The sequence below is a fragment of the Oryx dammah genome, unplaced genomic scaffold, assembly GCF_014754425.2.
Source record: "Oryx dammah isolate SB20612 unplaced genomic scaffold, SCBI_Odam_1.1 HiC_scaffold_18, whole genome shotgun sequence".
In the NCBI taxonomy this organism is placed as follows: domain Eukaryota; kingdom Metazoa; phylum Chordata; class Mammalia; order Artiodactyla; family Bovidae; genus Oryx; species Oryx dammah.
In genome coordinates this window covers 82,932,685-82,954,782 of record NW_024070202.1, presented here as the reverse complement: position 1 = coordinate 82,954,782, position 22,098 = coordinate 82,932,685, and the positions used below count along the sequence as shown (strand labels likewise).

Here is a 22,098-nt window from a genome sequence, read left to right as displayed (position 1 = left end):
ACCAGTCCAGCGACTGGCTCCTGCTCCTATTGTTTAGAAGGCCTTATATACCTTTTAGATTGTACATAGAGATCAATGGGTAATACAAAATTATGCAGTGTTAGCAGCCCAGACTCTTATCAAAACCAGGCTTTTCTCTCTGCATACCTAATTGTATACACAAGTCTTAGGTGATTTACATCATCTTCTGGCCAAAAGGGGCCAATTAACATTTTACAGCCTTTTTTCTGATAAGGGTTTGTCAACCAGAAGACTTATTTGTGTGATCTTCCCAAAGTTTGGTGCCACTCTCAGAAAGCACTAAATAAAGTTACATTCTTACATAGCAAGGACACAAGAGGAGTGCAGTGATATACAACAAAAGAAGTAATTAACTCAAAAGTCTAGTGTTGCTAACATCAGAACTACTATATATCTTTTTCCATATCCCATTTACATTGATTAACATCCTCCCAGGTGCCTAAAAGATAAAGAATATGGAGGCCTGGCAGCAATCATTGAGTCAACAGTGAAATCCCGTCACCAATATAATTTTTAACTCTTTAGAAAAGGCTCTGTATCTTTAAGATGCTTTTAAGCTTTGTGCCTCTCGCGGTTGGGGGCTGCAAGCTATTCACAAGCTGTAAGAGGTCCAGGGAACCTGTTAGGCAGGCTAGAGAGCAATCAGAGGGGGTTAACTGAAACATCCCTTTCAAATGCAGAAGACTAAAGCCCTGAGTTGACTTTTTTCCAGAGAATATCAGAAAAGTGGAAAAGCAGAGTACAAAAGCCTGCAGATTCTTATTTTGTGGGGGTGGATGCTCAGGAAATGCCAGGGGGAACTCCTGAAGTCTGATCACGGCCTTGCGTATGTCAGCTTCCTCCCTCATGACACTGTCATGGGTGGGATTCCTCACGCTGGCTGCCGACAAGGGTCTTTTCAAATGAGTTAGTTCTTTGCATCAGGTGGCCAAAGTATTGCAGTTTCAGCTTCAGCATCAGTCCTTCCAATAAATATTCAGGACTGATTTCCTTTAGGATAGACTGGTTGGATCTCCTTGCAGTCCAAGGGACTCTCAAGAGTCTTCTCAAACACCACAGTTCAAGAGCATCAGCTCTTTGGTGCTCAGCTTTATTTATAGTCCAACTCTCACATCCATACCTGACTACTGGAAAAGCCAGAGCGTTCACTAGATGGACATTTGTTGGCAAAGTAATGTCTCTGCTTTGTAGTATGCTGTCTAGGTTGGTCATAGCTTTTCTTCCAAGGAGCAAGTGTCTTTTAACTTCATGGCTGCAGTCACCATGAAGCCCAAGAGAATAAAGTCTGTCACTGTTTTCATTGTTTCTTTATCTACCTTCCATGAAGTGATGGGACCAGATGCCATGATCTTAGCTTTTTTTTTTTAAGCCAACTTTTTCACTCTCCTCTTTCACTTTCAACAGGCTCTTTAATTCTTCTTCGCTTTCTGCCATAAGGGTGGTGTCATCTGCATATCTGAGGTTATTGATATTTCTCCCGGCAATCTTGACTCCTGCTTGTGTTTCATCCAGCCCAGCATTTCTCATGATGTACTCTGCATATAAGTTAAATAAGCAGGGTGACAACATATAGCCTTGATGTACTTACTCCTTTCCCGATTTGGAACCAGTCTGTTGTTCCATGTCCAGTTCTAACTGTTGCTTCTTGACCTGCCTACAGGAGGTAGGTAAGATGGTCTGATATTCCCATCTCTTGAAGAATTTTCCACAGTTTGTTGTGATCCACACAGTCAAAGGCTTTGGAGTAGTCAATAAATATGCATGACATATATTTTTTGGAAGATACATAGTGGTCTTTTATTTTTTAGCTTCTTATTGGGGACTAGGGTTCATTGGGTGCTGCAGTTAATGAACATAAATCTTTGTACATTTTATTTCCTTAGGAAATTGACGAGTGGATGTTAAGATCACTTTCTGAGTAAAGCACGTTCTATACTTGTGTAATCTCGCTGTGTGAGATCTGAGCTGGCAATGCTGGAACCGTTTCAGTCACTTGATGCCTCAACCCGGCTGCACATTAGGTTTAATGAAGAAAGATTTTTAAAGTGTGATGCCTGGCCTGTGATGTAGTCTGGACATCAGTGACTTTTTTTCTTATATATTTATCAATCTACTTCTCTAATCATTTATTTATAGCTATAATAAGAGAGCCACTGGTGTACTGAAAAAGGGAGCAGGGTTTAAGTCAGGCAGACCTGGCCCAAGTGGACTTTGGCACTGCTCTGCATTTAACTTTGGGCATATTTCATAACCTCTCTGGGACCTCATCTTCTTGTCAGTGAATCAGAGACGTTAGGTAACAAAATACAGGCTCGGAAGTCAGAGAAACCCAGTTCTAAATAACTATTACTTTAAAAGTAGAAGTGAACAGCAGATAACCTTTCATCTGAAAACTGTGGCCTCTAACTGTACCTTCCTCCAAGGGTGCTTAGAGAACTGTAGCAACTGAATCCCTGTTCCATCTACATCTCAACTGTCCGTGGGCAATGAGATTAGAGAAAATTCTCAGTGTATTTGTGTAATTGTGAAATCTACAGATTCTACAATAGAGCTACCAACAGTAGATGCTAATGTTGCTTAGGGTTTGCCTGGACCACGCATCATGAACTTATCTACTTCACCTGCTCCAGGAGACAGGGCACTGTAACTTGATCACACAGAGAGTTCAAACCACTGCCTGGGGTCACACAGATGCTAACACAGACCCAGGGTTCAAATGCAGGCCCTCAGGGATTAGAGTCTGCGTGCTTCTCCTCTACCCGGTGCCCCTCTGGTGTTGGGGCAGTTCTCATGGGGTTAATATGAGGATCAGGGGGCAGTGCTTATGAGACACTAGCACAGATCTGAGCGCACTCTGTGAAAGTCATGCTGAGTGTCAGTCACCACAGGAATGTTCTGAACCAATAAGTTTGAATCCACTGACTTTAAAAGAGAAAGAACCCAGGCACCTTGCTTTGGCTATGGGTCCTCTTGGGGCCAGTGCCCCAAAGAAAGCACCATAACCACCATCCCAGGGAAAGACTTAGAAGTGCGTTGTTGATCATTATTACAACCAGGGCTGAATTTGATAGCTCAGTTGTCATGCTGTCTCTTACCTTGCTTAGATTTCATGAAATTACACACAGACAAAAATGGACTTTTGAGTTTTTCTTTTTATTTATCATGTCTATTATGAAATAGAAAGTACAGAATTCAGGGAGCAAAGCGGGCAGCCCCAGGGTGTGTGGCAGGGAGGGTCAGGGTCAGGATCTGGGGGAAGGTGCTGAAGGAAGAGACAGGGAGCAGCCCACTGTGTGTGCTGAGAAGGCATGAAGACTCAGGAGCCCAAGGAGCTGATGAGGTTGTGGGGACAGTGAGGGGAGAGGCTCTCCAGACCCACCCTGGGTCCTGCCCCTAAGTAATGGCAGAATTTCTTGTTACAGAGTCAAACTGTCTGTTTGCCCAATGGTTTGAAAAACTCTTACAAAATAAAGACATAATATAAAAATAACACATGAATTGAAATAACGTAAATCCAGAATAAAAACCAGGCTAGATTCTCAGCATAGCTTTTAGAGACCATAGATGATGAAGGAACGTTGATCCTCTTATGGGGCCCCTCTATCACGACCTCTTCTGATTGCCGCAGACGCCTGTTCTCCTGAACACACAGGAGGTGATGATGACAAAGTAGACTGTGCTCTTAATGAGGAGGAGGAGGTATGTATAATAGGCAGAGGTGTTCATGAGCTGCAGCTGCAGGGTATCTAGGAGAAGTCCTTTGATTAGTTGCCTGTTCTTTTGAAAGGTCAGTACACAGTGATGGGAGGAGGTCACAAATGTTTATTTCTGATGACCTACTATAAAGTGACACCCCAGCATCACCAATCCCCACAGTCAACAAGGACCACCACTACCATCACAACACCACCAGAACGACTCAGAATCCAACTCAAAGTTCAAGCCAATCGACCACTTCTGCTACATTCACTTAGAACCTTTCTAAATACTAAAAAGGAAGTTTGTGTTTTTAATGAATTAGTGCAGTGGGTAAAAAGAATTTTTGAGAGATTTTAGCATTTTTTTGCCCTCACTATGTCTCTAAGTAATAAAAAACAGCTAATCTTCATTAACCCCAAATACCAGGCATTTATTCTGAGAGCTTTGCAAGCAAGGCTCTAATCTTACTTCATTTCACAATAATTTATAAGATTGTTATTTTCATTTCCATTTTACAAGTCAACTGTGAATGGAGAAAATGAATTTGCCAGATGTCACACATTTAGAAAATACCAGAAACCGTATTTCATTCCCAGCAACCCGACTGTAAAGAACACATTCTTAACTGCTCTGGAGTTCTGCATCTCCACATGTGATAAATACTCCAGACAGGAAAGGTCTTAACATAAACATCAAGTGGAATTGCTGACTTGGAAGCATCTGAGCCATTATATATTGTGCATTAGTGAGATTCCTACAAAAGTTACAATCCATGAAGTTTTCTGGTGTTCACAGAGGGTGGATAGTGGGGTTTAGTAAAGAGAACATTGTATTCACAGAAAATGCATGCAAGATACAGCACAATACCTTCCATATAAGAAGATTTCAGTAAGGGTCATTTCACGTATTAACTACTAGCACAATCAAAATACTAGAAGCAAAGACATATCATGTTTCCCTGGTCATTAGACACAAAAGCCACACTAACAAAAGAAATTCACTGTGTAAATAGTTCAGAGTCTATCATGACAGTTTCTGGAGTCATCTCACACCAAAACCAGCAGTTATTGTGCTAAGATGACCCCTAGGAAATGATGACGTTTAGTGGGTAAGTCATGTCCGACTTTTTTGAGACTCCATGGACTGTAGCCCGCCAGGCTCCTCTGTCCATGGGATTTCCCAGGCAAGAATCCTGGAGGGGGTGGCCATTTCCTTTTCCAGGGGATCTTCCCGACCCAGGGACTGAATCTATGTCTCCTGCATTGGCAGGCAGATTCTTTACCGCTGAGCCACCAAGCCCAAGAAATGATGATAGATTTACTTAAAAACCACTCAGTCTATTTCTGCAAATCCCAACAATATAGCTTTTTTTTACCTTAAACCAAGTAAGTTCAAAAGTTAATTTTATATGGTGGAAAAAAGTGCTATAGCTGACATAACAGCAAAACTGAACAAAAACTTACTGTTTTCGTCTTTCAGACATGCTTTTGTAGAATTTACAACGGGGACCTGTTTTGCTAGAAGAAGGGAGAGCAAGTATTAGTCGATTGTGTATATCTATTTTTGACAGGGTGCTATGTATCTGCATATGTGTGTGCCTATAGACATCTGTGTGCATGCTCCGTTGCTGAGTCCTGTCCAGTTCTTTGCTACCCCATGGACTGTAGCCCGGCAGATTCCTTGTCCGTGGGATTCTTCTGGAGAGAATGCTAGAGTGGGTTGCTATTTTCTCCTCCAGGGGCTCTTCCCGACCCAGGGATTGAGCCCACAACTCCCAGATCTCCTGCATTTCCTGAACAGGCAGGTGGATCCCTACCACTGGGCCACCTGGGAAGCCACAGTTGTGGTTTAGTCACCAAGTCATGCCCAACTCTAGTGACCCCATCAACCATAGCCCACCAGGCTCCTCTGTTCACGGGATTTTCCAGGCGAATACTGGAGTGGATTGCTGTCTCCTTCTCCAGGGGATCTTGTTGACCCAGGGATCAAACTCGGGTCTCCTGCATTACAAGCAGATTCTTTATATTGGGAAGTCACATATATATTATCCCTGCCTATTATTTTAGTCTGTCTATATGTCTGTACATATATGTGTGTGTCTGTGTCTATGTGTCTGTACACATATATGTATTCTCCTGATAGAATATATTCTCCTGGCAGAAGAGGAGTCATTAAAAGTATAACAATGATGAGCCCCACAATTGCAGTAATTGGTCTTTTTACTTTAAGCCAGGTAGACTTCAAAAGGGAAGTTCATCAGAAAGCAAAGCAGGAGATGCAGGAGGTGTGGGATAAGAAGGAAAAAAAACTGAAGCATGACATAAAGGCAAACGTGTAGAAAAACTTACCACTTTTATCCTTCAAACCATCATTTGGAGGTTTAGTAGTAGTGACAACTGAAGAGACAACTACGAGAAATGAGAACAATTATTAGTCAAATTTTCACGCCTGTTATTTGGCAATGTGCATTTGTGTTTATATATGTATCAAAACACACATATATAAGTAGATAATCTGCTGAGAAAGAAACATTCATTAAAAAATATGAGCCCTACAATCCAGGAAGAGTTGGTCTGATTCTATGTAATTCAGTAGATCAGTTCAGCATCAAAATAAATTCATTCAATCCCAGAAAATAAAACAGAGTCTCTTATTTGAAGGAGTCTGGCTCCAGCAAATTTCCCATCAAAGACAAATAAAAAACCAGCCACACCTTTCTATATCACTCATATCTCCAGCATCCGATACTCTTGCAGTTGTGGTATGTGGGAATAAAGAAAACAATACTGATAAGGCTAATAGCCATTGAGTGATTATTACTCTGCCAGGCACTCGCTTACATACTGCACATGCAATATGTCGTTTAATCTCCCACTGACACTGGAGTGAGCTGTATTTTGGAGGATTCCATGTTACAAAGGAGGAAGTAAGAATTAGATGGTAAGTAACTTGCTTAAAGTCATATCAGTGATGGCAGAGCCAGAACTCTAAGGATCGTTGAGGGAGATTAAATGAGACAAAGCTGCAAAAAGTACTTTGTAGAAATAATCCATAGAAATGCAGAAAAATTAGTCTATAGACAGAAAACAGAATTCCACACCAAAAATAGCTTCCTTTCTTAAATATTTTTAGCAATGATGATTTTATTACTGGAGCTCAGCATTTCAGTGCAATTCTTTTGAGGACTGAAAAATAGGCCAAATCACATTTATAGTCTTCTAACTAAGGGGAGGACTTTGCTGGTGGAGCAGTGGATAGGAATCTGCCTGCCAATGCAAGGGGCATGGGTTCAATCCCTGGTCTAGGAAGATTCCACACACTGTGGAGCAACTGAGCCTGTGCACCACACCTGCTGAGCCTGTGCTCCCTAGAGCCCATGCTCCACAACAAGAGAAGACACCACAATGAGAAGCCCATGTATGACAAGGAAGAGCAGCCCCCACTCGCTACAACCAGAGAAAAGCCCATGCACAGCAACACAGACCCAGTACAGCCATAAACAAAGAAATAAAATTATTAAAACAGGAAAGACAATTTCTTTAAAAAAAAAAAAACAAACCCTGAAGTGAGAGTTGGGTTTCTTTACAATTTTTAGAAAAGCGTCAAAGTGTTAGCCACTCAGTCATGTCTGACTCTTTGTGACCCCATGGACTTGTAGCTCACCAGGCTCCTCTGTCCATGGGACTCTCCAGGCAAGAATTCTAGAGTGGGTTGCCATTCCCTTCTCCAGTTAAAAAGGCATGCATATAAGTGAAATATTTATTTGTATACATAATAGTTTGTTGGATGAAAGAAATCAGTCACAATAGTCATTTTGGTCCTCCTTAGAAATTTGCTGTAAAATGGCATTAATAGAAATGCCCTCAATAGCTTTGCTGCCATGAGTAGTCAATGGGAAACATTGCCTAGTCAATTAAGTGCCAAGTGAAACACATTATAAACTGAAATTTGTTTCCTTTAAGATAATCATCACCATGAAACTTATTTTAATTCTTATTTTTCCCTGATCACCAGAAAAATTAAAATATAAAGACAATTAAGCCCATGGTTATATTAAAATAACATTTTGCATATTTGCTTCCCTTCTTTTTCTTATGGTAAAGCAAAATTTTAGGGCTATTTTGTAATCCTACTTTTAAAGGGTCTTAGGAAAGGATATAAAAATACAATGAATATATGAATAAATACATCTATGTCATGTTATCTAAAGCAAGTGTTTTCACTGACATTATTTCATTTGCTCTTCACAGCTCCAAGAAAAGACCAAAGCAAATGTTTGGACCTAATTTGATGATGGCACAAACTAAGGGTCAGAGAAGATAAAAACTTAATTCAGAAATTCAGACTGAAAAAAAAAGAAAGAAAGAAATTCAGACAGGCATACAGCAAAACTGGCTGCACATGCTGTTATAAGCTTGTTTCCCACTGTTTAAAAGGGCTTCTGATTCCTTCATATGAGCCCTCTGGGACCTTTAGTCAGTGTGTTTATATGCAGGACTCTAAGTGACTTAGGACTTTTGAGAAATTATGGAAAGGACAATAATTCACCTGAGTGTGTTCATCCACACTCCCTTCAGGCCTGGCGCGTGCTATGCTGCAATGAAAGTTGGTGAGAGGCATTTTCCAATGGCAAGAAATGCATTCATTATGTAGAATGCAAGTAAGTCTGAATACTCTAGCCTAACCCCATCTTTAGTCAATCCAAATCTTAAAAACCTAACACCATGGACCATAATAAATGTACAATAGCCAAGTTACTCTGCTTTCTGTTGATCTGCAATCTGGCTTGCACATAAGAACATCAATTTGAAGTTAAGACTCATTTCTAGACTACAGTTTGAGTAAAGCAAGATTGAAGTTAGATGACTTTGCTTGATGAATAGAACACTCATAAAGGACATACAGTTATTCTTACTTCCTAATAAACTAAGATCTTCAACAGTGGAATCTCTTTTTGTATGTTTATAGTGTGCTAAATTGTTAGGTACTTCCATATATGTTGTTTGATTTAAACCATATAACAACCCCAAAATACTTTATTATGACCTTAATATTTTGGATGATGAAACCGAGGCTGATAAAGTTTAGGTGAACTTTTCTCTTTCATTTTTATTTCAAACCCTACACTTTTTTTTTTTAATTCTGTAAGGAAATAGCTTGAAATTTAAGAAAGTTTTGCATTTGTTTTTCATTAATGCTTGACAGAAGAGGTGGAGTATCCCTTTGAAAAATTGTTCTAGGAGGCTATACTTATATTTCTATTCACATACCTTCATTCACTGATGGATAAAGAATCTCTTGATTAGTTCCTCTTTTATTTTTTTCATGTTTGACGATACACATGTGTTCTTTATCCATGGAGTTTCCAGACACAGTCAGCCAGCTGAATTTCATGTATGTGTCAAAAGTCTTAATGGTTTTTCCCTCCTGGGATGGCAAAACTTTGTTGCCTCTTTTTTCTCTCCAATAAACCTTAATAACATGAGGGAAAAAATCCTCCAGAAGACAAAGATATGTTCCAGTATTATCACGCTTGATTTCAGTAATCGAAGGAAGAAACATAGTGGGCTTGGGGGACATGTCTTTATCAAGGTCTCTATCTGTAGGAGAAAATTAAATCATAATTAAAAAGAGTTATTACACAAACACAAATGTTGGTGTGATTTGGAACAACCTAGCAAGTGGTAAGAGGAAGAAAATTTGTCATTGAATTATAGCCTGGTTGTTCATCCACAGAAGGTGGTGAGGTGTGTTTTATTGTCCTTATTTTCAATGGGAAGAGAGGTTCAAGACATCATAAAACTTAAAGTCCCAGCTAATATGTAACAGAAGCTGCATTAACCTTGACATTTGTTCTTTCTCCACGTGTTACGATGGAGAATGACTTTTAACTGCCCCATATCAAGGCTTCCAGCTTTCATGAACATATTTATTGTTTAAAAATCTATTTTATTCTATTATAATGGAGACTGTGAATGGGAGTGTGTGGTGGGAATGGGTTGAGGGAGAAGACCAGGTAACTATGAAAATGTCTCTATAGGGCATGTTAAAAAACATATTTATAACTCATTTTTCTTGTCAAGTGGGAAAAAGTATGCTAAAGAGAGACAAATATCTCCAAATTCAATTTTTTGTGTGTAAGTGGATAGTAAGATAACTTTCCATTTGAGGAGTTAAAAGTACAGCTGTATTTTCTGGAGAATTTTTGCTCAGTTAGCCTTCTTGTCTGCAAACAACTCCCTACTGCATATAATTCTCCCTTAACATTTGAATTGAGTGTAGGTACATATATACATTCCCTATCATCTGCCAAGACAATGTACCAAATATGATAGCTACACATTATCTCATTCAATTTTCATACAACCCCTACTGGATATACATTATTATCCCACTTTATGGATTAGGAGACTGAAGCCAGAAAATAATTGCCCAAATTCACATAAGCAGTAAGTGGTGCACCTGAAGTTCCAAGTCAACCTGATTCCAAAGCCCAGGTTCTTTGAAACACCCTTCCACATCAGGAAAGGAAATGTGTCAACTCATAAAACTTACTTGTAATAACAAATTTAAACCTTGGGCCAAATACTTTCAAGATGACTGCACACTTTATACATGAATCCTTAGTAGTAGTCCACATGTTCACAAGACAAATCCTATTAGGTTCCTTGCACAATGTTTTTCCATGCTGTCCTTACAAACAGGGATTTGTTTCAAACTTCTTCCTAAGATTTTCACATCTAATCCCCTTTCACATTCCCATTTTTTCCTAAACATTCTTAACCATATATTTTTCCTTAAATTGTTTCTTGCTTTCCCCAATTCCCTTGGGAAAAAAATTGCTTTCTCCTGCTATATACCTATGACAAAAATTTTATTCCATTAACAAACATTTTTCTATAATAATTTCAAAATTATTCAACCCATCTAGAAATCGTTAGACTAATTTAGCTTCTCTGACTTCTTCAAACCCTAGGGAAACTATGGTGGCCTTCAATTCAAGAGATCAGGCTTCTGGTCCTGCTTCATTTTCCTCATAAGTTCTGTGACTGAGCCAATTAGGTCTATTAAAGCCTTTGATGCTTTATTTATTTGAGAATGAAGTTCATGTAAATCATTAGTGTTTTTGCCCCAGAAATCCCCTGGACAGAGGAGCCTGACAGGCTACAGTCCATGGGGTTGTAAAAGAGTTGGACACAACTTAGCATCTAAACAACAACAGCAAACCAGTGCTGCAGTGAGACCAAAATGAAACAAGATCTGAAAAGTAAGTTGATTTAAAATGCTATGGAAATAAGAGATAATAGTTATTATTAGTGATTTGTTTGTGTTGATTGTGTGCTCCAACATGACATTTTTATATCATGGTACCAGAGCTCATCCTTAATGATGAGAATTCAGTATTCTGGTTGCAACTGAATCCCTGCCAATTAACCTTGGACACTGGTTCCCTTGATTGCAATTCCACTGTGCTCTCAATTATCTGAAATCCTCAATTCCATCATCACAGGAAACATGCCTTTCACAAACCAAACTGATAGGCAATTATTAGTCTTGTCTTAGCCAATGTATTTCCAGGGTTAAAAAAATCAAAAGAACATTGGCTAAAGCCTAATGTATACAGTTAGTATATGAAACTGTTTCACTTGTTTTGTTCAAAACAAATAGCATTCCCCCCAATCAAGACCACAATTGATTTTGGCTCCAAGCTTTGACTAGAAATTTTAGCCTTGAATTGACTTCTATCCAGCTCAGGAACAGAGTTCTACTTGTGAGTCCTTGCAGTAGACAGGATGACTAGAGAAATGGCAGGATACCTGGTCCTCAAATTCTCCTAGAGTCATCTTGCATCATGAAAACCTTCCCTGCCTGACCCTCTCTGCAGGGTCATCTCTGAATGACATTAAACTTTATGATGTTTGTAACATTGATCGCCTGGAAGCAAGAACCGGATTTATTTAAAGACCATTTCTTCCATTTTATATAACAGATGTTGAAGCCAATGTCCCCTTTTTACTTCATTTTCCTCCCAAAGACTCCTGCATTGAGATCTCTTTCTTATATTATTTTACCATACCTTATTGGAAAATTTGGTGTGCTTCTTTATCACTTTATTAAAAATATTATTCCACTACATTTTTTCAACTTTTAAAAATTTTAATCACTTGTTTATAGAGATAGAACATACACATATCTCTCCTATCTCTGAGAATGAAATCTTACCCTGTGCTTCCTGCTAGGTCTTCACAGGCCTTTTTCCTTCTACTTCCATGAGTGCCTTTGATTTTCTATTCCTATTTTTGCCCTGCCTGAACCTGTGTGTGTGTGTTTAAATATCCATTTATTTGGCTGCACCAGGTCCCTAGCTGTGGCACACAGGATCTTCTTTGCAGCATGCAGGATCTAGTTCCCCAATCAGGGAATGAACCCAGGCTCCTGCACTGGGAATTCAGAGACCCAGTCACTGGTCCAGCAGGGAAGTCCCTGTATGTGTGTTTTTATCTTAGGTCCCCTCAAATAAAGTATGGAAACAAACAACTTATATAAAATGACAAATAGCATGTTTCTTTTTCTGCCTTGGGTTTTGATAATTTAGTAAGTTCTAACTCCAACAGAGCATGAGGAATCAGATAATGTGTTTGCAAATCCTAGTTCTGTGAGATAGATGCAAGACATACAGAATTGTGTCTGTTTCGAATTTGTGTCCAACTTTCTTCAATATTTACATAAATATATGGAGAAGCTGACCCTGCTATGGTGACACAGAGGTGACTTTCAGCAAACCACATAAGGTAAGAATGTGCCAAGAACTGAAGAACTGTCCCTGCTCTCTCTGGGCTGCTTGGATTACCTCTGTTTCCTTCTCACATCCACGGGGAGTAGAGTTCCATCTTTTCTCACTATTTTGCCTGAATCTTTTTAAATCTCCTTTCAAAAAGTGCTTTCAGTATAAAGTCAGTTCCTGGTCAACAGTGTCACTTAGAGTAAATATGTCTTTCATTACCAAAGAGGAACAGAAGCATTGTTTTCACACATGAGAGTAAAGCAAATTATAAGCTACTAAGTAGTCAATCAAAGTACTCGTTTAAAAGGTGAGGCTGAGTGTCTGATTCTTTGACACCCTTAGAACTGCAGCCTGCCAGGCTCCTCTGACCATGGGATTTTTCAGGTGAGGATACTGGAAAAGGTCAGGCTATGGAACAGTAAATACTCAGGATATAAAAACATGACTTAAATGTTTCTAACATCAATAACAGTCCAGACCATGCACTTTGGAATAGACAAATCCCTATTGAATCTTAAATTTGCAATGTATCTTATCAGGTGACTTTAGGCTAGTAACTGAGCTTCTCTAAACCTCAGTGTCCTTATATATGAAATGGGAATAAGATGATTCCTGTTGAGGAGTGAGATACGGCAGTGAAACTTCTTATGCTGTCTGATTCTCAGTAAATAGCACCTGATACTAAAATTCTCTTTAGCGTATTTCATTAAATTCTTCCACCACATAAAATACATGAGTTTTATAAGCTATAACTATTGCATTAATTGAGAAAGAAACAAGCCCATCAATCCCAGATCGGCTATCTGTCTAGCAGCCACAGAACACAGAACATGGGTTGCAATCAAGTCAGAATCTATAAAGCTCATCTGGTAGAATAGAAACTGAGTGTTGGGACTTGCTCTATCTTAGTCTAGCTTACTCTCTTATCTCTAGCATCCAACACAGAAACTGTCCTCAATAAATAAATGCTGAGAGAATGGGCAGATGTAAACTGTTTTCATGGACTTTGGAGCTGACATGGCTCATAAGTGAGGGAGTGAACGACTGTCTCTCTGTCATGTCTGACTCTGCAACCCCATAGACTGTAGCCCACAAGACTCCTCTGTCCGTGAAATTCTCCAGACAAGAATGCAGGAGTGGGTAGCCATTCTGTTCTCCAGGGGATCTTCTTCACCCAGGAATCAAACCCGGGTCTCCAGCACTGTGGGCAGATTCTTTACCACCTGAGCCACCAGGGAAGACAGGACTAATTGAGCTCCCAAATTCCATGAAACTTATCCATATCCAGGCAATGTAGCAAGAGATGTGACTGCATACATTTCAACTGATCTCAGCCTCCCTCTAAGAAGCTACAGTAGTAAGAAATGGGATTTATTGATGTTCTACAGTTATTTACTATAAGAATTTTTATGTACTGATTTTAGGGGTGAGATGAAAACCAATAATGTAGTTTTGTAAAGTATTGGGAGATAAGGACACTGTTTTATCTCAAACTGTAGAGAAGAAATAATTAAGAAAAGTGATTCTTAATTAATAGATTGTCTAGAAGAAAAGGAAATTGAATTAATAACTTATACCAATGTAATGACATAATATGTTAATGGTATAAGAATATTGACACATAAATGAAACAATTAAAAAGACATGGTTCTCAAATATTCTGCTATCTGCTGCTGCTGCTAAGTCGCTTCAGTTGTGTCCGACTCTGTGCGACCCCATAGACGGCAGCCCACCAGGCTCCCCCATCCCTGGGATTCTCCAGGCAAGAACACTGGAGTGGGTTGCTATTTCCTTCTCCAATGCATGAAAGTGAAAAGTGAAAGTGAAGTCACTCAGTCGTGTCCAACTCTCAGCGACCCCATGGACTGCAGCCTACCAGGCTCCTTCGGCCATGGGATTTTCCCTGAGTCTATTTTAATAGTTTATGTGTGTGTGTGTTTTAAAAGAAAAATTCAATTCTGTTTTTGAGGAGAGAATAAATCATTTACAAAGTAGTTGAGTTTCCATATACAGTGACCAGTACCTGCAGAATTGTTATTCATATGCTAAGACCAACCATGTGGCAGTTAGATAAAGTGAATACTTTAGATCCTTGGGTCAAGAAGATACCCTAGGGAAGGAAATGGCAACCCACTTCAGAATTTTTGCCTGTGGAATCCCATGGACAGAGGAGCCTGGCAGGCTACAGTCCATAGGGTCGCAAAGAGGCAGACATGACTGAAGCCACTTAACACACAACACAGGTTGTTTTCTCTAAAAAACACCTGTCACTTTCCCATAACTAAGGCAAAAAAGAGAAAAACATTACTTACCAGGGGAAGCTACTATGAGCTCAGTTCCTTTTCCAAATATCTTCTTCCAGCCTGCACTGTCACACTGGTTGAAGCTCCTACAATAATCTTAGCCTTCTCCTAACTTCATATCATGACTGGAAGTTAAAAATTTTGTACTGGAAATTTGACCTTCTGGATTCTTTTGAAAGTCCTTAAACACAGGTTTTATGGTATCTGATGTTTTATTAATTTTCCTCAGACAAATGGACCCAAATATCTGCTTTCCATGGAGGAGAAATCATTGAAGACACTGATGAGAGATAAAAGGAATAAAAACAGGAAAAGAAGAGTTCACCACCAACGGTTAACCACCTGTCTTCCTAAATTTCCAGTAATAGTATTCAAAGAATTAAGCCTTTTTTCTTTAAATTTCCAGGTGTTCAACTCTGTTGAAACTGCTCAGAGTTCTCACCAAAGAAAGACCCTTCTCTTTTCACAAACACCAGAACTTCTCCCTTAGGGATTTGGGGCTATATCGTTGAAAGGAGGAAACTCTTCAGTCACTGAAAATGCAAATACCCCATCACAAGTGTACTTGTAAAATGTGAGCAAAGTTTTCCATTCAATGGGTAACATTCTTTACCAGGGAAACACAAGATGAGAAAATAAGTTCTGTGGAGTTATATTTTTTTCCCCTAGGATAAAAGAAGAAATTTGTAGAATTTTCTCTCCTTTGAAATAATAAATTCCTTGTTGAAACTAAAACTTGAAAATAATATCCATTTCTCTGATATGTTGTAAGAATATTCTTGGAGACTGTTTTGTAATCTGAAGATACTCATCTTGGATCAGGGTAAAAAAAGTTGTCAGAGGCATCTGGGTGCTCCTTTGAGCACAGATGAGCTGTCCATCCTCCAGGACCCACACAAGACAGGTCAAGTATCCCTCTGTCCATGCCAGATCCATCTGGTTGGTCCTGGCCTAAGTCTTATCAACAAGCAGTGCCTTTGCCCTGAGAATGAAAATAGAAGGTCACCGTGACAACTGTCCATTCATAGTAGCTGAGCCCCTAATACACAGGAGAAGACGAGAGATCTGGTGAATATTTTGTTTAGAAAGCTTTTTTTAATTGAAAATTAAGTTATTAGTATTAATACTTTGGGTTGTCAAATACCATTTGGACCTATTGAGATCTCAGTGGTATCTGAGGTACCACTCAGTACCCCTTTGGTACCTTGTAGTCTGTTTTTCCTTATTGTAGACCATGAATCAAATTATCAGGAGCTTTAGGAGTTGCCTATTTTTCCAAACCCATAAAAGCTTTACCAATAAAATGCAAAAGGGTAAGTAAAGAGTTATAAAATCATTTGTCAAATTTATAAGAAAATTCCAGAGCTCTAAGAAGAAAGAATATAAGGTTTTATAAAGGGCATAAAATTAAACTTGAATAAATAAAGAGACATATCAAATTTGTGTAAGAAAAACTAAATATCATAAAGATACTGATCTTTCCTAAATTCACACTTATGAAGTTACTATAATTCTTATGTGAATTAAGAAAATATTTCATTTTTTGTTCTATGGTATAAGGTTCAGGGTTAGCAGATTAAATAACATTAAATATGATTAAGAATAATATTGACTAGACAGTTGGCCTAACAGATCTAAACTCTTATTGCAAAGTTACTGACACAATATGATAATGGAGTATGAATACTGAGACATAAATGAAACAGAAATCCTCTAGCAAATACTCCAAGTACATGTTGATATAAAAATATGGTAAGTCATCTTTAAATTGTAGGGAAATGAAGAGATTATCTTAAAACTAGATTAGGATGATTAATTATCTGTTGGGAAAACAGAAATAGTTTTCTATCAAACACAATATAAGTGAAGTTCATATTAAAAAACGTCTAGAGATGTGAGCTATGGCACCCCACTCCAGTACTCTCGCCTGGAAAATCCCATGGACGGAGGAGCCTGGTGGGTTGCAGTCCATGGAGTCACTAAGAGTCAGACACGACTGAGCGACTTCACTTTCACTTTGCACTTTCATGCATTGGAGAAGGCAATGGCAACCCACTGCAGCGTTCTTGCCTGGAGAATCCCAGGGACAGGGGAGCCTGGTGGGCTGCTGTCTATGGGGTCGCACAGAGTCGGACACGACTGAAGTGATTTAGCAGCAGTAGCAGAGATGTAAAGCTCCAATACTTTGGCCACAATATGTGAAGAACTGACTCACTGGAAAAGACCCTGATGCTGGGGAAGACTGAAGGCAGGAGGAGAAGGGGACAACAGAGGATGAGATGGTTGGATGGCATCACCAACTCGATGGACATGAGTTTGAGCAAGCTCCAGAAGTTGGTGATGGACAGGGAAACCTGGTGTGCTGCAGTCCATGGGGTGACAAAGAGTCGGACATGTCTGAGCGACTGAACTAAACTGAGAGATGTGAGTTAAAAGGAACAAGTAAGAGACTACTTGACTCCTTGGGTAGAGAAACTTCAAATAGAGAACAGGAGATATCCTTACTTAATAGTTATTTTTTAAGAAGTAGGAATGTGAGCAATTTTTACAGCATTTTCAAATGTATATTTTTAGAAAAGAATGAACGATGAAGACATACTGATGGTGGTAGGGAGGAAAGTGATACGATCAGATCTGTGCTTTAGAAAGAAAAATAGCAGGAAGATTGGTTGTCAGGGGAGCAATCCTAGGGAAGCAGACACATTTCAGAGATGGTCGCCATGAGCCACTGAGAGGTCTCTGAGGACCCATGTTACTGTAGTGACAGTGGGGATGCATAGAAGGGCTGGTGCAATAAATATCAGCAGATTTGTCAGAGCTTCTAAGGAATTCACAAGAGATAAATGAAATGGCCATTAGCAAGGCTGAAAGTAAAGAAAAAGATGTTTTAACATCCTGGGACACATTCTGTGTAGTGAAGCTTCATGGTCAAGGTTGTGAGGCAACCACACACATCCTTGTCCTTCAGGGAAATTCCTACCCATCTCACAGCAGTCAGGGGCAAGGAAGGAGCTGGGTATAAATATTCTATTTTTCCTGTGCTAACCAGATAGAGGATGATCAAAAATTCAGGCTGCTATTTTACAAATATTTGTCCCTTCAGTATAGAAAACTTAACTACAGAAGCTATTTACTGTTCCTTCTTATTGGTTCAACCACGCAAAGTGTGACATATATAGACCCTCTCACTTTTCGGCCACATATTGACTTGGATCTTCTGGCTCCACAAAGCATTCTCAATGGTCCATTAATTTCTGACTAAAGGAAATGAACAAATCATTAGTTTAATTTGATATTTCCTTTGAGGTACATAGTAAATAGCACAGTGCAACTCCTATCATTATTTTCTAAATATGTGAGCTGTTATATTGCTTAATCATGTTTTATCCAAAAGATGGGAATTCTTTCTGTTTCAACCATTTTCATCAGAGGATCAATTTTCCTACCTGGATGTATTTGCAAGAACACATGCTGCATCTCTGTGAATATACAGATCACCCTGACTCCCCCACTTCTCTTCTTTATCCTTTCACTACTTCTTGTTGCTTCTGGGTAGAGTGTAGGGAAAAGCATAAGTTTAAATGACATTTATACTTGACTTCAAACTGCATCTCTTCTGATATCAATACCTTTGTGATCTTGGATGCTACAGAGTTTCTCTGAATCCCAAGTTCACCATGCATTAGGGGTAGGGGAGGATATGATAGTACCTAAGTCAGAAAAATGAGGTCAAGTTCAGGTCTGGAAATTACTTGGTGCTCAGCCATTGCCAAGTGGTCCCAGCAGCCACAGAGGAAGCACAGTGTAATGGGGCCATCTCAGCCAAGGCTGCAGTTTTGTCTTCAACTGTATGGACTGCAAGTGGCTCCTGGGAGGAAGACTCCTGTCTGCTTCATCTGTATATTCTTTACATAGAGGCCAGGCCACAGATAACAGTTATAAGCACTAACAGTTGTTGAACTCGTACTGTGTGACAAGCATGGGTCTAAGTTCTTTACATGGATTGACCCAATGAATTGTCCACAAACACTCCAAGGTGGGAACATTTATTACAACCGTTTAACTGAGGGAGAGATTGAATTTGAGAATGTTGAACAGGGTAATTGTGTGTCCTGTGTGGGGGCATCTATGCATATTAGAAAGAAATGGGCATTTGAGGTGGAAAGAGACATGCTTCATCACAGTTTTTGAACTGCACACAATAAGTCCATAAGACTTTGTACAGATGCCTCCAAAAATCCTTGATTCACTTTTGAATTTTTTTTCAATATGGTGGCCACCTCCTCCATGAACCTATCCTCTCCCAGCTTGGGCACAATGACCTCCTTGCCACCATATGCCCTAAACTTCATGTTCTCATCACTAAAGGTTTTTCATTTATGAGCATCTCTCAAGCTGCTAGCAGTGAGGTCTGGAGTGTGTCCAAAAGAATTCCAGTGAAGAACTCCAGTCAAACCAACCTCTCAATTCAGTCCCCGTGATTGAGCAGGAAATCATTTACTCTTTTCTATGACCTGTGAAGAATATTTCTGTTTTTCCCAGCAGGGTAAATGGGGCAGTGCAACCCCAAATGCAGTTATCAAAGGGCATCTTAGTGTTTCATTTTTATGATTTTCTGTTGCTCAAGAGATTTGTCATGTCTCTTTGCCTTGAAAAAAAATTCCTAGAACTCAGAAGTCAGGAAAAATTCATTGCATAAAAAAATCCCTCGGCAGAGAATTCTCTACATTTTCCCAATACACAAAATTTCAATGTAAAGCAGATCAAGGAAGTAAATATGCAGAACAAAACCTGAACAATATTAGAAAAATATAAATGACAAAAAGTTTATGCTTCAGTTTTTTTTAAAGTCATAAAATAGATAAAACACATGGTCCTTGGTACAAGAGACCAAGTTAAAGTTGGTTTGTTTACTATCCAATTCCTTCTTCCCTGAAATTACAGAAATAAGAAGAAACTGAAACTTGACCTGTGGTTGTGGGATTCTCAAGCAAAAATATGATGACCTGGGAAAACAGGAGTATCCAGGGTGCAAGAAGACAAGAAGGGTTTTGGGTTAGGAACAAGACCATGAGTACCATTCTGGAATGCATTTCTGTGTCAGGCTGAGAAACTGTCCAGAGAAGTGTGTCACTTTATCTGTTACCACCAGGACAGCAGTTCTTAAAAATCAACTTGAATAAGAATCAACTATGGAGTTTATTGAAAAATGCACATTTTCAGCCTTCATTCCTATATTTGTATTCATGGTGTTGGGTGCCACCTAGAACTAGCACGATTATCCCAACTCAGGTGCTTCTGATGCAAGCGGTCGACGGACCTCAGTTTAAGAAACACTCCTCTGATAGACATTTGGAGGATCCAATACACAGGAGATCACATACATGTGAATCTAAAATTTCTGTTCATGCTAAGTTGCTTCAGTTGTGTCTGACTCTTTGCAACCCAATGGATTGAAGCCCACCAAGCTTCTCTGTCCATGGGATTCTCTAGGCAAAAACGCTGGAGTGAGTTGCCATGCTCTCCTTCAGGGGATGTTCCTGACCCAGGGATCGAACCCAGGTCTCCTGCAGCTCCTTAATTACAGGTGGATTCTTTACCACTGAGCCACCAGGAATTTCACATCCTTAAATCTAGCCCAATAAGAAAGCCATACTCCTTTCATGTATGACTCTTCAGCTGAAAGAGATACTATTCATTGTCTAATTGTTCACCCAAAGCATTCTTTATGATGAATTATTGAGAAAAAAATAATCTAATAAATCTCATTCCAGTTTGGGACTTGGCCATGTTAAGGTAGAGGGTAGGGGTGGAAAGAACCCCTGGCTTGACTTGTTTAATGCAGAACAGTTCTGGTTGTGGGCTGAATTCAAAAGAAAGTGGAAGAAGAGTACAATGGTTGACATTGTTACAGAAATCACTGTTTTCCTACACTTTCACTATGTCAGCCATGCCCTGATTGGTTATATGAGGAAAATATCAGTTTTTCCAAGAGAAATATGATACTAGCTTGAGGTTCAGGAAGTCCAAGTTTTCATGTTCATCTTTTCTTACTCTTCATACTCCCGAATATTGAAGATGCTTCATTCCCAGCCATTTTCTCTGGATAATGATCAGATCAATGATTCAGTATAGCTAAGCTTTTCATTATTTTTTATGTTTGTGATTTTTATTTTATTATTTTTTAAAAACTTATTTACTTTCTGCATCAGGTCTTAATTGTGACATGCAGGATCTCTGTTGCATCGAGTGGGGTCTTCCCTTGTGGCACAGGAACTTCTCGTTGTGGAACAGGGTCTTCGAAACATGCAGGTGTAGTTGCTCCAGAACACAAGTACCCTGCATTCCAAGGCAGATTCTTAAACACTGAACCACAGTGAGGTTCCCAACCTTTCCATGCTCTCCTAAATATTTCCCTTAACAGATCAATCCTAGGTGCCCTGTCTCCTAAAGAGGAGGTTGAATAGACTCCAGCACCTCCTAGGCAAGTTAAAAGAAGATGAAGCCTGACAGTTGCTTGTCTGAGGCATGAAGATGGAAGCCTGCTTTTAGAAAAAACTGTGGCTTTGGTGGGGAGGGGTGAGTGACAATTGAGTATAAAAGTTGGGGGATGGGTGATGAGCTCAGGATTTCATTTTGTTCAGAGTAAAGAGAATTGGCATTGACAGCAGGAAGTGAGGCAGGGGTTGGTCTATCTGGGCTGTTTTTTGGCAGCGACAAGCAAAATTTCAGTGCAGTGTAAAGGAGGGCTGAACCAACGTGCTTCTCCCAGACAGCGCAGTGGTACATGCCAGAATCACTTTCTTGAAGACTTGAGATTACAAATTTATATATCTTGTCTGTGCCTTCATAGCAGTGGTATTTCCCTGGACTGATTCCTGGTTCCAACACAACCTTTGAGTAGGAGACATCATAGTAGAGAAGGCGTCGGGGTACGGTTCCCTCCTGGAATTTGTACCAGTGGATATATTTGATGTTTTGTGTAGGAAGATCACAAGGGATCACAGCAGAGGACCCAGTTGCCCTGGTGATTGACATACTGTTGCCTTCCATGTTGGAAGATACCTGAGTGACTGCAATGGGAAAAGCAACAAAAAATCATGAGGAAGAGGAAACAGCATTTCTTAGTATGACCCCCCAACACATACCACACACACACATACACTCCATTGCCAAAAAAATACAGAAAAATCCCAGGAGCATCCAGGCAACACACTCACCAAGAGCCAGGAACACCGGAAGCAGCAGTGGGGCCCGCAGCATGGCTGGGACAATAGTGAGACTGGGGTT

At 39.6% G+C, this 22,098-nt stretch overlaps 1 gene segment (V, D, J or C); it reads right to left on the bottom strand.

Annotated features, from left to right (window-relative positions):
* Positions 1-3,155: 3,155 nt before the first annotated feature.
* On the bottom strand, positions 3,156-22,098 carry LOC120877272. The segment is given in 7 exon segments: positions 3,156-3,767; positions 5,184-5,237; positions 6,069-6,128; positions 8,991-9,320; positions 14,818-14,881; positions 21,568-21,881; positions 22,029-22,098. Coding segments are annotated over 7 exon segments (1,008 nt in total).